At 33.7% G+C, this 14,793-nt stretch overlaps 1 protein-coding gene across 1 annotated transcript; it reads left to right on the forward strand.

The window, feature by feature from the left end:
* Positions 1 to 6,629: 6,629 nt before the first annotated feature.
* On the forward strand, positions 6,630 to 7,998 carry LOC132601676 (protein PAL OF QUIRKY-like). The gene is made up of 2 exons (XM_060314752.1): positions 6,630 to 6,886; positions 7,430 to 7,998. The coding sequence occupies exons 1-2, from the start codon at positions 6,730 to 6,732 to the stop codon at positions 7,834 to 7,836; spliced, it is 564 nt and encodes a 187-aa protein (XP_060170735.1). The 5' UTR covers positions 6,630 to 6,729; the 3' UTR covers positions 7,837 to 7,998.
* Positions 7,999 to 14,793: the final 6,795 nt, after the last annotated feature.

The raw sequence follows: 14,793 nt of genomic DNA on the forward strand, positions 1-14,793 counted from the left end.
TTGTGCCACATTAATTTTGAATCATAGAACCATTTCAAATGATGACTTTATTGGTCTGGTCAAATATTCAATCTATTCCCACCTTCATGGAAAAGGTCTAATTTATGAAGTGCCTCTTCAACAAGCAAAATTGAACAGTCTAATTGAAAGATATTGGCAATTTGGTCCCATCAAACGGTTTCCAATTTAGTCAAAAGGACTTGGTTACGCCATTGCAATGCAAATAATATGATTAATGAACTGACACTAAAATTAAAAATAAAACAACTTCGTATACTAAGAATAATTAGAGCCTTTGTCACATTCAGTATCCTAAATTATGGTTTCTTTCAAGAGTGGGGAAGTGACTGATGATCAAGTCAAAGAAAGAATCTATAAATTATGGACCTACTAATCACTAGTACTATTTTTGAAGCTTCCTTTCGCTTGGCTATGTTGACTAGGGATTCTTGAAACACCAACAACAAAAATAAAAGAGGAAAACAAAATAAGAAAGAGGTTATGTATTTGATTTATCTTTTGCAAAATAAAGCCAATACGTGCATTTTAATTGTTGATTCGTGCCTTTTAAGTTCTAACTAAAACAGATCGTATATCAAAACTGAAAGCATTTAAAGACATACACCGACGAGCTGAACTTGTGACACCTTTCCACAAAAAAATAAAAATAATTCTTACTTTGTTAAAGCATAATTGGTGGAAAGCATTGTTAATTACTGTATTTCTATATTCTTTGGCGTTGATAAACGGTTGTTGCCTTGTTGGTTAGTGTTATACATAACTAGTGAATTTATTCGCGCTTCGGGCGATTATAAAAACCTGATTGATTTTATGATTCAATCTCTTAATGATACTCAAATATAAAAAATAACAAAAGGTGTGTTCTGCAAACACTAAAAACTATTTTTTATTTTTCTTGCAACAGATAAAGTTTATAATTTTAACTTCACCTGTATTTTGCAAATCTTAAATTTTTAAACATTGAGTTAAATCAACATATTACCTGCAATTAGATCAATCTCTACAATTGGTGAAATTTTAACTTGTAAGTGCATCTAAATATCTAAATTTCGAACCTCTTATATATGCAGTAACAACTGTATTTTGTCTAAGAAAACAGGTCAACGCCGGAGAAAAACAAAGTTCAAATAAGGCTTTATTTTGAACTAAAGAAATATAAGCTTCAAACACACGTGAAATGAAGGAAGTTATCTTATATCACATGGAACAATTACAAAAGACAATTTTTTTCTTTCTAAATTCATAATACAATGCTCTAAAATATTTTATTAATACTTTGAACATTCAAGCTATTATTATTTACTTTATCACCTGTTAGTTGACGCATGGTCTTAGAAAATCTTTATATACAGAAAATCTTGCTTAATTAAATTCAGTTTCTATGTAAAATACAAAAATTCAGCACCCAATTAATGAGAAAAAAGCTCATTAGAATTTGTCCTCAAATGATTAACTTAATTCATGAGTTAAGCAATCAACTTTCTCCTCATTCAAATAGCCAAACCAAAGTACCAAACTGTCAATCTACACTCATGCTTTTGTCTCTCCTCATCCAAATAGCCAAAATCAAGTCGAATCAGACTTTCAATGCAATCTCTTGCTTTTGTCACTAATAATATGAATATTAAAATAAAGGAAAGTGGAGGAAGAATTTGAGTAGATGTTGGAATCTTATAGTAAAAAAAGAAGAAAAGCAATAAAAAGAAGAAAAACAATGTGAATAGAATGAAATATGCAGGTTCCAAACGAAATTACTAAAATGTGCAAAAGAAAATCGAAAACGAAAAAAAGACGAAGCGATCAATACTATAGCTTAAAGAATTTGGTGGTGCGTGTATGTAAATTTAAAAATCAACACTCTCCTTGAAGTTCAATTGACTATTCAATCTAAAACTTTAAAGCAATAAATGGAATGGCCATGCTATATTATAAAACCCTTTTAGAAAATGTTTACAGAATATGTGAGAAACAGACGTATTTTATTATGATGGAGAAAATTTACAATATTAAATGACTAAAGAATCTCAATAAGCAACATCATAGAAAATCCAATTGAAAATATACAGTAAGACAGTTCTATAAAATAACTACAATAATGAGTAATCAAACTGATAAGTCTATGGATATATTGAAGGAAAAGACTGAAAATTATACCTTAGTAATTATATCTTTAGAGAGGGCACGATGCTTTCCACTCTGCTAGCAACTTTAGAAAATCGAAAATGAAGAGAGATACAAAACAATAGGCAAGCTTAAAGAATTTGGTTGTGTGTGTAAATTTAAAGAGAAGGTTGTCACGTCCTTAGTCTTCAACTAAGCGCACGTGTGGAACTTGACAACTCGCTCATCTTCTTGCACAACTTGCTCAGGATCTTGCTATGCTAAGTCAGTCTATTTTACTACACTTAAGATCGCTAAGGGAATAGTAATTGAGAAAGACAAGAGAAATTTACTAGACAGAAGCTTTTTTATTATAGAAGACTTGATTGATTTTGCTTGATAATTTTACAAATGAATGACCCTCCTATTTATACTACTCACCTAGGGACTAATATGTAAATAATAATTATTATACAAGTCCCTACATATTTACTAATAAGCCCTATTCTAGAAATCTCTACACAACTAGATTATTCTAAGGACTTTCCATGCGATTCCATAAGGTTCTAAGGTCTTCCATGAGAAATCTCCATATTTCTCTAGAACCTTCTCATATAAGTTAGCCTCCTTTCCATGTAAGCAACTACATAAACTTCCTACATGGCAAAAATAGTTCCACGTGGCGCCTAGGTGGCATGATGGCGTGGCGGGTCATCACACTCTCCCCCACCTGATGTTGCGATGGCCGCGGCGCACTGCTGCTGCTTAAACTCTCGACTCTTGTTTTTAAACTGCCACAAGTCTTCGTATCGCTCACATGTGGCCTCTTCCGGTGATTGCCCCTTCCAATGGATGAGGAAAATGGCGGTGGATTCTTGCCCTTGTTTCCGCCGGGCCTGGTAGTCAATGATAGCTTCAATCTCCCTATCATGTGAGGCGGTGATGGTAATCGGTGTATCACTTGACCCTTTCCCAGTTCATGCTCCAACTCAATCTTGTGATCCAGCTCACGCCTAAGAGGCAAGTGCTTAGGTAGCTCTTCGGAAATACCATCTTTGTTTTCTTCGAGAAAATTATCTATTCAAGGCGGTGGTGTCTCTTGGGTACCATTATCTTCCTTCAAACTTGTAATGGTTGCCATGAATGTTGGCTCCTCTTTCTTGAGCCCCTTAACAAGCTGCATAGCTGAAGGTTGTGCATGGCCCTGTCCATGCGACATAGTCACTGTAGGCACCATGCAGGCGCCTTCTCGCTCCATAACCAAGAGACGTTGGAGGTAGGGATCGATCATCGCGTGACAATGTCTAAAGAACTCTTGCCCCAGAACAATGTCAAAGATATCCATAGTAGTGGCGGTAAAATTTGTCGTACCTTTCCAATCGCCCAATTTGACACCAACGCCATTAGCTACACCACGAGCATTTTCTGGCTTAGCATTCACGGTCTTGACGAGGGCGTTAATTGGAATGAGCTTCAACTCTAGTCTCTTCGCAGCAGCCTCGGTCACAAAATTGTGAGCCGCTCCAGTGTCTACCAATGCACGAGCGAGCTTGTTATTTATGGTGAGATCCACGTATTGATTTTTATTCTCTTCGGGTTAGATAGGTTGCTTCTTGACAGCGCCACATATGCTTATCATACCTAACTGTGCGGTGCCTGAACTCTCTCCTTGCGTCTGCTCCTTTCGTTCACAGACCATTGCATTGAGGCTCTTCAGGGCAATTTCTGAAGCCGTGTGGTCCTCTACATATATAGCATCCCTTCTTCTCGATCTGCGCCTTCTTCTCAGCATAGCCCTGACGACCACTTGACTTTTTGCCGTCGAACTTATTGGCATTTTGAGTCCTGGAGTAGTGTTGTTGAGACTCCTTGTTCTTACCACGGTCTCCCCCACCTTTGGCATTGCCACTCCTTGACTTATTACCTCTGCCTTTGTCACGTTTGTCCTGCTTAAAATCCATCAAAGACTCGGCCTCCACTATGGCTTGGTCTATATCCCTGACTTGCCGGCGTTGCAACTCTTGCTTAGCCCAGCTCTGCAACCCATCCATGAAGTGAAATAACAAGTCATCGCTTGTGAGGTTTGGAATTTGAAGCATAAGGGTGGTGAACTCCTTGAAATAGTCGCGAATGCTCCCTGTCTGCTTCAACTCTCTAAGTTTGCGCCTTGCCTCATACAAGACATTATTTGGGAAGAATTGTCGCTTGAACTCGCTTAAACTCATTCTTGAACTGATCTCACGTGCTAATTGTGCATAGACCTCTCTCAACAACGGCGACCTTTCTTCTACACCAAAGCATGGTAGTCTCTGATAGGTACAACATAGCGGTGTTGATCTTGGCCTCATCGTCCCTAACTTTGCCATGCCTAAAATAGTTCTCCAAGTGCCAAAGAAAGTTTTCCACCTCTTGTGCATCATGAACCCCTTTGAGAACTGGTGGCTTGGGAGCCTCGATCTTAGCCTCCCTATCACGACAACATTGTTGGCTGCCTCGGTCACGCCAACATTGACCTGCTCTTCGAGTGCCACTATCTTTGCCTTCATGGCATTGATAGTACTCAGCGCTTCCATGAATTTGCATTCTAAGGCAGTGATAGTTTGCTTTACTTCAATCTCAGCCTGCTTATGCCCCTCCAAGTCGTTTCGGATGCTTTCAATCTCTTCAAATGTATGCCCCTCAAGAACGCTAAGAGTGCCCTCCACCTTGCCCAAGCGTTGGCCAAATATGTCGATGACGTCCATCCCCACATTAACCTTCATAACCTACTCTTTACCGAGCTAGGCGTCCTTGGGCAGGACCGCCACGTCATCCTCGCTCGCCTTAGTGGTAGATGGTTCTTGGGATGTAAGCCCTTCATTTGACACAACCTCTGGTAGCACATCTTGGCTCTGGTTGGCAGCAATCCTCTTTTTGTTATGGCCTTTCTTGTCAGCAGCATCCTGGATGACGTTGGCTTGGGTTTTAGCAGCGTTGATTTCTCTAGAATCTTCTCATATAAGCTAGCCTCATTTCCATGTAAGCAACCACATAAGCTTCCTACATGGCAAAAATAGTTCCATGTGGCGCCTAGGTGGCATGATGACGTGGCGGGTCATCACAAGGTAGAGTAATTTTTTTTTTTAATGAGAATTAAAGGTATTATAAATATGGGCCTTCCATATTTCACCGTTTCCAAGTTTATCCTATTCAAAACTTTACATAAATAAGTAATTATGCAGGAGAGGAAAAGTTAAGTAATAAAAAAAATGGATTGTGATGAAAAGCGGCTTCAGGACTTTAGTGCAAACAAATTTAATGTATCAATTAATATTACTATAACGTGGGCTGAAGCAGAAGACTAATTGTGCTTTATTGGGTTAAACTATTGTAAAGAGATATTTTAATTTATGAGGCTTTTGCTAATCTTATTAGTTAATAAATTATGTAGATAAATGAAGGTAAAAAACAGACACTTTTATATATAGATTAGACTTATAGAGGAAAAAAAGAGACTTTTAAAACTACTACGTCTAAATTAATCCCTCGCTGTGCGATTAGCTTAAAATATATTCATCCTGTGCCGAGCACCATCAAGCAGGTTTGCATCACTTTTTTTTTTTTTTTTTTTTTTTGAAACTTGTGATCTCAAATTTGCAATAAATTTTCTCAAGATACAAGGAAAATAAACTACAATCACAAAATAAATAAAAAGAATAATTTCATTTATCAAGATTGTGAGTACAATCTGTATATTCCCTTGATTCTTTTCTCCTAAATATTCTCCATAGCGTATTTCTCGAACGGATGATTTGGATTTGGATATGTGTGGACTTTCTTGGGATGTATTTGATCTCCATGAAAGGATATTATGTATCTCTTCTTAAAATATTTGGTTGTTAAGAAATATGCAGCCACATAGTAAACTCTTTTTGAATACTCATGAGTTTATGAAATAGTTGAGATGTCTTTTTAAGAAAATATATGCCCCTATATATAGATGTAAGCTAAGGCTTATGATAGAGTAGCCTCCAAGAAACCCTGTTAATTATTAGGCTCATCTTATAAAGTCCCACGAAAATTGGATGTCTACATGTAGTTTTAAGTTAAATCATCATTCTATTTTATACATTCTAATAAGGAGACTGTATATATGAATTGGGACAGAAAAAATACGTAAAATGTCAAAAGACATTTCGAAATAAGTAAACATGCAAAAAAAAATTGAAAAATTGAGTGCAAATTAAATAACAGTATTCAAATAAAATACGTCGTGAGATTTTGTATTGGAAATTCGTTGTAGACTCGTGGTCCAAACAAGTAGGGCCAAATCCCAAGAAACTCGGTGACAGTATGTTGGTAACTTCAACAATTACGAGCAGGGCCTTTCTTGTTCCACCAAGTGTTATATGCTGAGCCTAACCTCATCAACTCCAGGCACTCATCACAGCTTAAGTGGACCCACCAATTAACTTCCCAAAACACCCTCACATTGTATATATATCTAAGCTCTTCCCCTCTTAAAAGCGCTCAAAATATTCTCCATTTCTCTCTAGAAGTTTCTTTTCCGTTCTTTCTTGTCAGTTTCGTTTTCAATTCCTTTCTTCGTACTAATAATAAATTCGGAGAATGAGTCGGAATCGGAATTTGGTTCACTCTACAGAAATTGTTAAATTTCTCTACAGTTACGGTGGTAAAATTCTTCCTCGTCGCTCTGACGGCAAACTCCGTTATATCGGCGGCTTTACTAGAGTCCTCTCAATCGATCGATCTATTTCTTTCTCAGGTCTGTTTAGACATTCATCTTCTTGTTATCACTTCAATTTTGCTTCGTTTTAAATACTACTCTCTCTGTCTCAATTTAGATGATACTAAAATGACACATCTGGTCTTAATTTATGTGATACAATTTAAATTTTGAGAGTTAAATTATTTTTGCTTTTGACTGTGAATTCACTCCCAGTTCAAATTTCGATAATTATATTTCTTTATTTTGACACTGAACTCTGACATACGGTCTTTTAAGTATTTTGAAAAAATAATTTATATATTTAAAAATTATATAATAAATATTATAAATTATAATAATTAATAATTTAAAATATTTAAAGAGCTGATTTTTTTTTCCGAATCTCGAGATCTAGCCGTATCGCATCAATGGAAACATGAAAGAATAATAATTTATCTTTAAATTTTTCATTTTGAATCACAAATTTTAAAAAAATTATTTTATTTTTAAACTGTCAAGCAAGCACCCTCACGTGAGAATTGAGAGGAAGAAAGTATTTGTTACCTTTTCTAGAATCTGATTAAAAGCTGACTGATGCAGAATTGATAGTGAAGTTTGGAGAATTATGCGGATCGTCTATGCATTTAAGGTGTAAGCTACCAACTGAAGAATTAGATGTTTTGGTATCGATTACCTGTGACGAGGACTTGGCAAACATGATCGAAGAGTACGATAGAGTTTCAACATTGACGAATAAAGAGACGAAGATCAGAGCCATATTATCTCCAATCAATTTGCCCAAAAAGATCTCTCCTCCGTCTTCACCAATGTCTTGCTTCGATTTTCCAGCGTCGAACTTGAAGTCGCCTCCGTCGGATGCGGTGGCGCGTAGATCGTACTCGCCTGCTTTGGGTTATTCGGTCGGCGAGGAGATTTACTATCCTTACTGTGGAAATGGAAGTGTTAGGCCTTTGTATTACGTTGTTCCTCACCATTATTATCAATAGAAAAACAAAAATAGAGAAGTGAGAGAGAGAGTAGTTGTAAGTATTTCAGGAGAGTTGTGTACATAGGCGAAACGAATCTCCTCCACAACAAAAGGCTCGAAATGGAATATATTTATCAAATCAAATTTATACGGATTAACAAAAGTCAGATTCAATTTCTTATGTTAGAATTCGCAGTTACTTTCACTTAAAATGCCTTAATTAGACACTGTGAAACAAAATGCAGGATGGGAAAGAAACCAAAACGTCAAGAAACAGAAACAGTTCATGAGTTGTTGGCTTTGTTGGGACAAATTTATCGAGTGTTAATTTGTTTTGATTTATATGGCATAGTTCGATTGAAAATTAAGTATCATAAGCAATCCTTTTATAAGTTGGGATCAATCCTATATATGCTATGAAATTTTTATAACTAAAAGCATGCCTTTGAATGTAAAATGAAAACAGTTAACGTTTAAATTACTTCAAATACGCAGCGATGTCTATTTTTTTAAAGTATTCCGCAGAGAATGTATTATCACTGAATTGGTCGACTGGCGGTTTGGTATGATACACATGAACCTTGGGAACTTAAATTACCTATAGAGGATGAATCCAACAAAAAGACAAAAAGAATTTTGGTTCACCGCAATTCAAGTGGGTAAGGGTTCCCCTTACGAGCCATATGGATTTTTGGGTTTTGTATGTTGTTTAAATTATTAGTACTACTAATTTTCTTATGTTTAAAATGTATCCCTTTTTCTCTAATATAGTACTCTATGTTACCCAACTTTATAATCAACTTTAGACTTAACTTCATAGAGTATCTAACACGGACAACTTTTATAAAGAAAACTAGTTTCTATCTTATATTTTTCATAATTCCTTTCGAAGTACATATTAAAACGCAGATTATGTTATCCAAACTTATGCCTCTTTCATTAAAAAAGTAAAAATGAAGACAGAAAACATCACTAACAGAGGTTACGGTGGCATGGATAAAATTACTCTATTTTTATTTAGAGATTTTGAATTTGAGTTTGGGCATGAAAGAAGTCCGCATAGAAAACACTTTTCCTTTAATTGAATCTTACGCAATATGACTAATCGGAACCCAATGCGAATATCGAACGTCGGCCAGAAAAGAAAAAGATACTACGAACTTGGTAGTTGGTACTAATAATTTGCCAACCCCATGTGCGACCACATGCCTTACAATTCCCTATTTCTACACCATAATCCTATCAAGAATTAGTTTTGATTTTCCCAAGGAAAGCTCCTCCTTAATGATTAAATTTAACAGGTACACATCTTCACTGTTTCTTCTTCAAAATCAATCTCCTTCTCCTCCCAAAAAGTCAAAACATCCTAATTATAATCTCTTCATCATATAATCATTTTGTCAGTCTCAAGGAAAACAAAAGATGAATGTCACAATAACCACCAAACATTTCTTAGTTTTGATCCTCTTGATGATGTCTTTTTCAGCAACTATTATCTTCGTTTTCCTCTCCTCAGTTGTCCCGCTTCTTGTCGTTGGCGCCACCCTTCTTGTGGGAATAGTACTAATTGTTCTGGCAGTACGAACCACCGTAATAACATGGATTACGGTGCTCGTACTGCTAGCATTTGCCGGAAAACGCCGTCGAGGTGTAGTAAAGGATGGCAAGAAGATTACGTCGGAGGTGGCAATATATGCGGCTAATGTTGTGTTTAAAGAGAGAGGGCTCTTTGCTTTCACTGGTACTGCTATCATTCTCGGATTCACTTCTATCGCATTATATTGTTAATCACATGTACTCTTTTTGTCTCAACTTGTACAGAAAAAAAAATGTTATATGGATAAAATGACAAAAATAGCCAATTATGTTTGAGATAGGTTCAAAATGAAAATTTTTACACTCTACCGTTGCTATCTCTTTTTGGTCCTGGCTGGCTGGCAGGGGCATGGGATGGAGTATAATCCTTCATTTTGTGCGTTGTATGAACAAGTACTGCAGAGTTGTAAATTTGCTCTCTTTTCCTTTTTCTTTTTCTGTTTGTATTTCTATTGGGAATGTAATTGGCGATCATGGCTAAAGTTTTATGCAACGCTTTGTCAACATAGGCCCAATTGCGGAGCCGGTGTCAACCGACACACCTTCGTCACAAAATTATACTGTGTAGCTAATTAATTTTTTTTGATGTACATGTATTACATATTGACACCTTTTGACTTCTTCGTGGATATAGTTTTTTATATTTTGATCCCCTTATTGAAAGTTTTGAATCCGCTCATAGGTATTCATTTCTTTACCCCTGTGAGCAGAGGTGTCAATATGGGCTGGCCCAGCCCAACCCAACCCAGCCCTAAAGGGCCAAAGAATTAAATGGGCTAGGACGGGCTGACCCTTTTAATTGAAGGGCCTACAAAATGGCAGCCCAACCCAGCCCTAAGCGGGCCGCGGGTTAGGACGGGCCAACCCTTTAAGTTTTTTCGTCTTCCGAAATAACATTTTCTAAGTGATTTTTGGTACAATTTGAACATGAAACTTATGCAATATGAAATAGAATCTTCTACCACACCATTCTTAAGCAAAATCATATCATAGAAGAAAAAAATTTAAGAGAACAAATATAAATTATTATTTTTGATCACTAATTCAGATCACGTTCAAAAGAAATTAAACATAATATAAATTCTAAGACTAAAAAGTATTACTTTATTTTCTAATTTACTACTTAGTAGTAAGTACATTCTTTTTTAATCATTACTTTTATCTTTTTGTTTAATTTACTTATATTTTTAAAAAAAAAATAATTAATTTATTATTTTTTTCTGGCCTCAAGGGCTGGCCTCAGCCCAACCCTTGAGGCCGGCGGGCCAAGAGAGGCTGGACTTTTGAGCCTCACTTCTATATGGGTCAAAGAAATCCTAGCCAACCCTACTTAAATGAAGGGTTGGGTTGGGCCGGCCTCGCGGGCCAAGCCCATATTGACAGCTCTACCTGTGAGGTCCTCTTTCGCTTTTTATTATAGTAATAAATTATTTAATCGAACCTGTATATAATAAATTACGGTAAAAATACATATTAAAATAACCATGGCCGAGTGCAAAAGGATTAAACTAAAGTCTATGCTGTATTTATTAATTTAGTGCAAATATATATTAAATTAAGTATTTCTCCTGGAGAAGCGTTAAACTTTGATTAAGAAAAATTTACCTCGAATTACTAGTCGATGCCAAAAGACACATTTCAGTTAAGGAAAAGGCCATTCATTAATTTGTTCACATTTGAAAGAATTGTTAACGTCATAGTTATAGGGAAAAATAAGAGGAAACAAACGAGAGCTATAATAATTGAATTCAAAAAGGTTGATTTTCCTTTAAGTGAATGCAACTAATAACTAATGATGTACATTAAATCTTAAACGTTTTTGATATTTTAAATTGATTTTCACCCCAACTTTGCTTTAAAAATCAACCCCCCCCCCCCCCCCCCTCAATTTTGAACAATAGACATTCTCCCCCCTTTATCTTATGCAATGACTATTTTACCTTATTTTTTTCAATCCTCCATTTATGCAATACATTTTTATATTATATATAATATCTATTTTTAAAAAATCTAGATATTTGTAGATTCTTATATAAGTTCATTAACTTATAAGTAGAATAATACTTTTATGAATTTGTAACAAAATTAATGCTATTTTTCATGATTGTTATTTCAATATTATATGCTTATATATGTATGTACATGCATGTGTGTATGTTTAAGTTTCACTTCTCTCTTAGTCTATATTATCTATAAAAATAAATAAGTTTTGGTTGTCAGTAATGAAATATATTTTAAATTGTAATAAAATTCATTTATAGTATAAATAAATTATTTTAAAAATTTGCCCCTATTTTTTAATTATTTTGCATTACATGCATAGAAATATTTATAAAGTTATTATGACTTGTTATTTTCACTTGTATAAATAAATATTAAAGTTTTGATATTTTTAATAAAATTATTTTTTTGTTTATTTTTCTAATTTATTTTATTATAGAACGTCATTAACTTATATACTCAACTAGTATTTCTCACTCTTTTCTTTGCTTAGAAGATAATATTTATTTTTTATAAGAAATTTGTTACATAAATTTAAAAAATGGGAATATCATGATTTTAAAGAAGTAAAAAAAGAAGACAAACGTTGATAACATAAGGGTAAAATAGGCATTTAAAAAAGTCAATTAGGATAAAGGGGGAGAATATCTATTGTTCAACGTTGAAGGGAAAGTTTGATTTTTAAAGCATAATTGGGGGTGTAAATGATTTTCACTCATTTTAAATTTATTGATTCAGTTAATTTAAATTCGTGTTGAGTAAGCCTTACAGAGGTATCCTTAACCCGTAATGCCTCTCATATTGATGGAAAAAAAAAAAAGATCGATCGGGACCGATTGACGACTAACTTCAATTTAGAACCAATAAAAAACGACGATTTTTTCATTCTGTTCTTCAACACTAGTTATTTTTCTTTTAATTAATTAACTAAGGAAACAGACACTCCGATTAAGTAAGAAAAAGGAAAAGAGAGATATAGCTTTGCATTTGTCTGGAAAACCGGGGAGAAAGAATCACCTTATTTGTTGAAGGTGAGGATATGTTTTTATTTTATTTTTTGCAAAAAAAAAAAAAAAAAAAAAAAAAAAAGAAGTCACTTTTTAGCTAATTCTTGAATCAATAAACACAAGTTTGCAATTTATTTTTTTTGTTACGTTGCAAAAATAAAAAAGAAGAAGAAAGAACGCAAACAATCACAATAGGTATGGAGGAAAAATATTCTTGTGGTAAAAAAAAAAAACAATGAAAGTGATTTACTTTAGAAGATCATTTTTTTTTTCAATCATTTAAGCAATAATTGGTTAGGAAATATATGTGACTTATGTTACTACTTAAAAAAAAAAAAGGGAAGTAGCAAAGGATAAATTATGTAGTTAAACAACAAAATGCATTGTGAATTCTATTTAATGATAAATTATTAGTTATCAGCTATTTAACGATAAAATTCGTAACTGATTTAGTCTTTTTTAGTAGTAATTCATTCAGAAGCGTTGGAATGAGGTGGGAGTTGGGGGCAACTCACTTGACAAGCTCCTTGCTTTGCACAGTTGAAATATAGGGTTAATATTCGGATGAGTTATTTTATTCCTAACTAGTGAATGTATCCGCGCTTCGCGCGGTGATAAAAGACATTAATGAATATGCAAAAATAATTTATTTTAAGTTTAGTCGAGATAGAAGAGATTAAAAAAAATTATGTACATGAATATACAATTAATATTATAAATTGAAAAATCACAAGTATAAATCTTTTCGTTAGAATTGTCTTCACAAGATTGATTGTTCTTTCTAAAACATTCAAATGTCATGTAAATATAAGAACAAAACCCTTTTACGCCGTAGAATTTTATAAATTTATGTACATGAATATAAAGTCAATATTATAAATTAAAAAACACAGATATAAATCTCTTCATTAGAATTGTCTTTTCAAGATTAGTTCTGTTTTCTAAAATAATATTGAAATGCCACACATATATATAAGCACAAAACTCAAGTTTAAAGATGTACAATTACAATATTATTTATTTATATCAGTAGTGAAATTTCATCTCAAGAGCTGTTTTTCAATACTTGACCTTAACACTTGTCGTGAAACTTCATTGGTGGATATGAAAGGGTATGGATGGCATAAGCAATTATCAGGAATTTTATGATTCAATTTAAAAAATTAAGTAACTACAAAATAAATGTCAATTAAAATCGCAACTTTGTTTTTGAAATAAACTTGGCTTTGTTTCTTTTCCCTTATCTTTTTGTGGAGGGAGGTGGAAGGATACTTTCAAGTTTATTTCTCTAATTCATAACAGCTATCTTGACTTCTTAGTATATATATGTTAAAATTTACATTTTGTTTTTCCTTTTACATAAATTGATATTTCGATAAACTGTAAATCCTTATCAGAAAGAATTAAAAGTTGAAATTTTCAATCCGATGAAGTTAAAGCCAAAATAAAGAGCTAGGTCTCCCTTCTCTAAACTTAGGAATTCTTTCCTTGTCAAACATGCTTCAAACACTGGAAAAAGAATGCGAGAAATTTAATATGTAGTACATGAAAATCAATAATGACTTTTGTTACATGAAAAAATCACTGATATGATATTCATATGAAATGAAACAACTCCACACCTCCAAAAATCTGTTTTTTTTTTCTTTTCAAAATACCCCATTGCTAATAATCCTCAATGAATTCCTGCCCTTTAAAACAAATTAACAGTGAGCATAAAAAATGACATACCTCTCTTTTTTTTATTAACGTTGAATATAAGATATAACCTCTCAAAGAAAAAATTAGTGGAGGAAAAATTAAAAAGAAACTGTAATCTCTAAATTAGATAACAACATCAAAAACAACTCCGGTAGAGAACATCTTGCAGCACCCATGACACTAATACATATTAAGATTAAGAAAATATCACATGCATGGGAACCTAAACAAACTACTACTCTATAAAAACTGAAGAGCCTAAATGTATGTGTTGTATAGGTTCCTTGTAAATTCTTATCCAAACAATAGAGTTAGCAAATTAATTGATCAAAGATGGGTGATGATGAAGTTGTACGGCCATTGATCAAAGAATCAATAAGAAGCATTAATATGAAAAAACTCTTTTCAATTTGTACATATGTGAATTTGAAACTAATGTTTTACAAGGATAATATTTTTTCATATCTCTCATATAGCAATTTCAAAAGTTACTAAAAATTAAAGGAAGCACGAAACAAAATGAAAAGACAAAAAGAAAAAATCAATTATGCATCATGTCGCGGAATCAAATTTAATTTCTTACTTATCATCAACCTGTACCAAAAGCTCCTAACTCGAGTTGACCAAATATCACTTGATAAGAGAGCGTGCGTCAGAGAGAAATGAGCTTT

Source organism: Lycium barbarum, chromosome 1 (genome assembly GCF_019175385.1).
Source record: "Lycium barbarum isolate Lr01 chromosome 1, ASM1917538v2, whole genome shotgun sequence".
In the NCBI taxonomy this organism is placed as follows: Eukaryota; Viridiplantae; Streptophyta; class Magnoliopsida; order Solanales; family Solanaceae; genus Lycium; species Lycium barbarum.

Excerpts from the sequence above, each read along its gene's own strand:
- LOC132601676 (XM_060314752.1), top strand. The coding sequence starts at position 6,730 with ATGAGTCGGAATCGGAATTTGGTTCACTCTACAGAAATTGTTAAATTT. Across the intron at positions 6,887-7,429 it reads TCGATCTATTTCTTTCTCAG|AATTGATAGTGAAGTTTGGA; the intron begins GTCTGTTTAGAC and ends TGACTGATGCAG.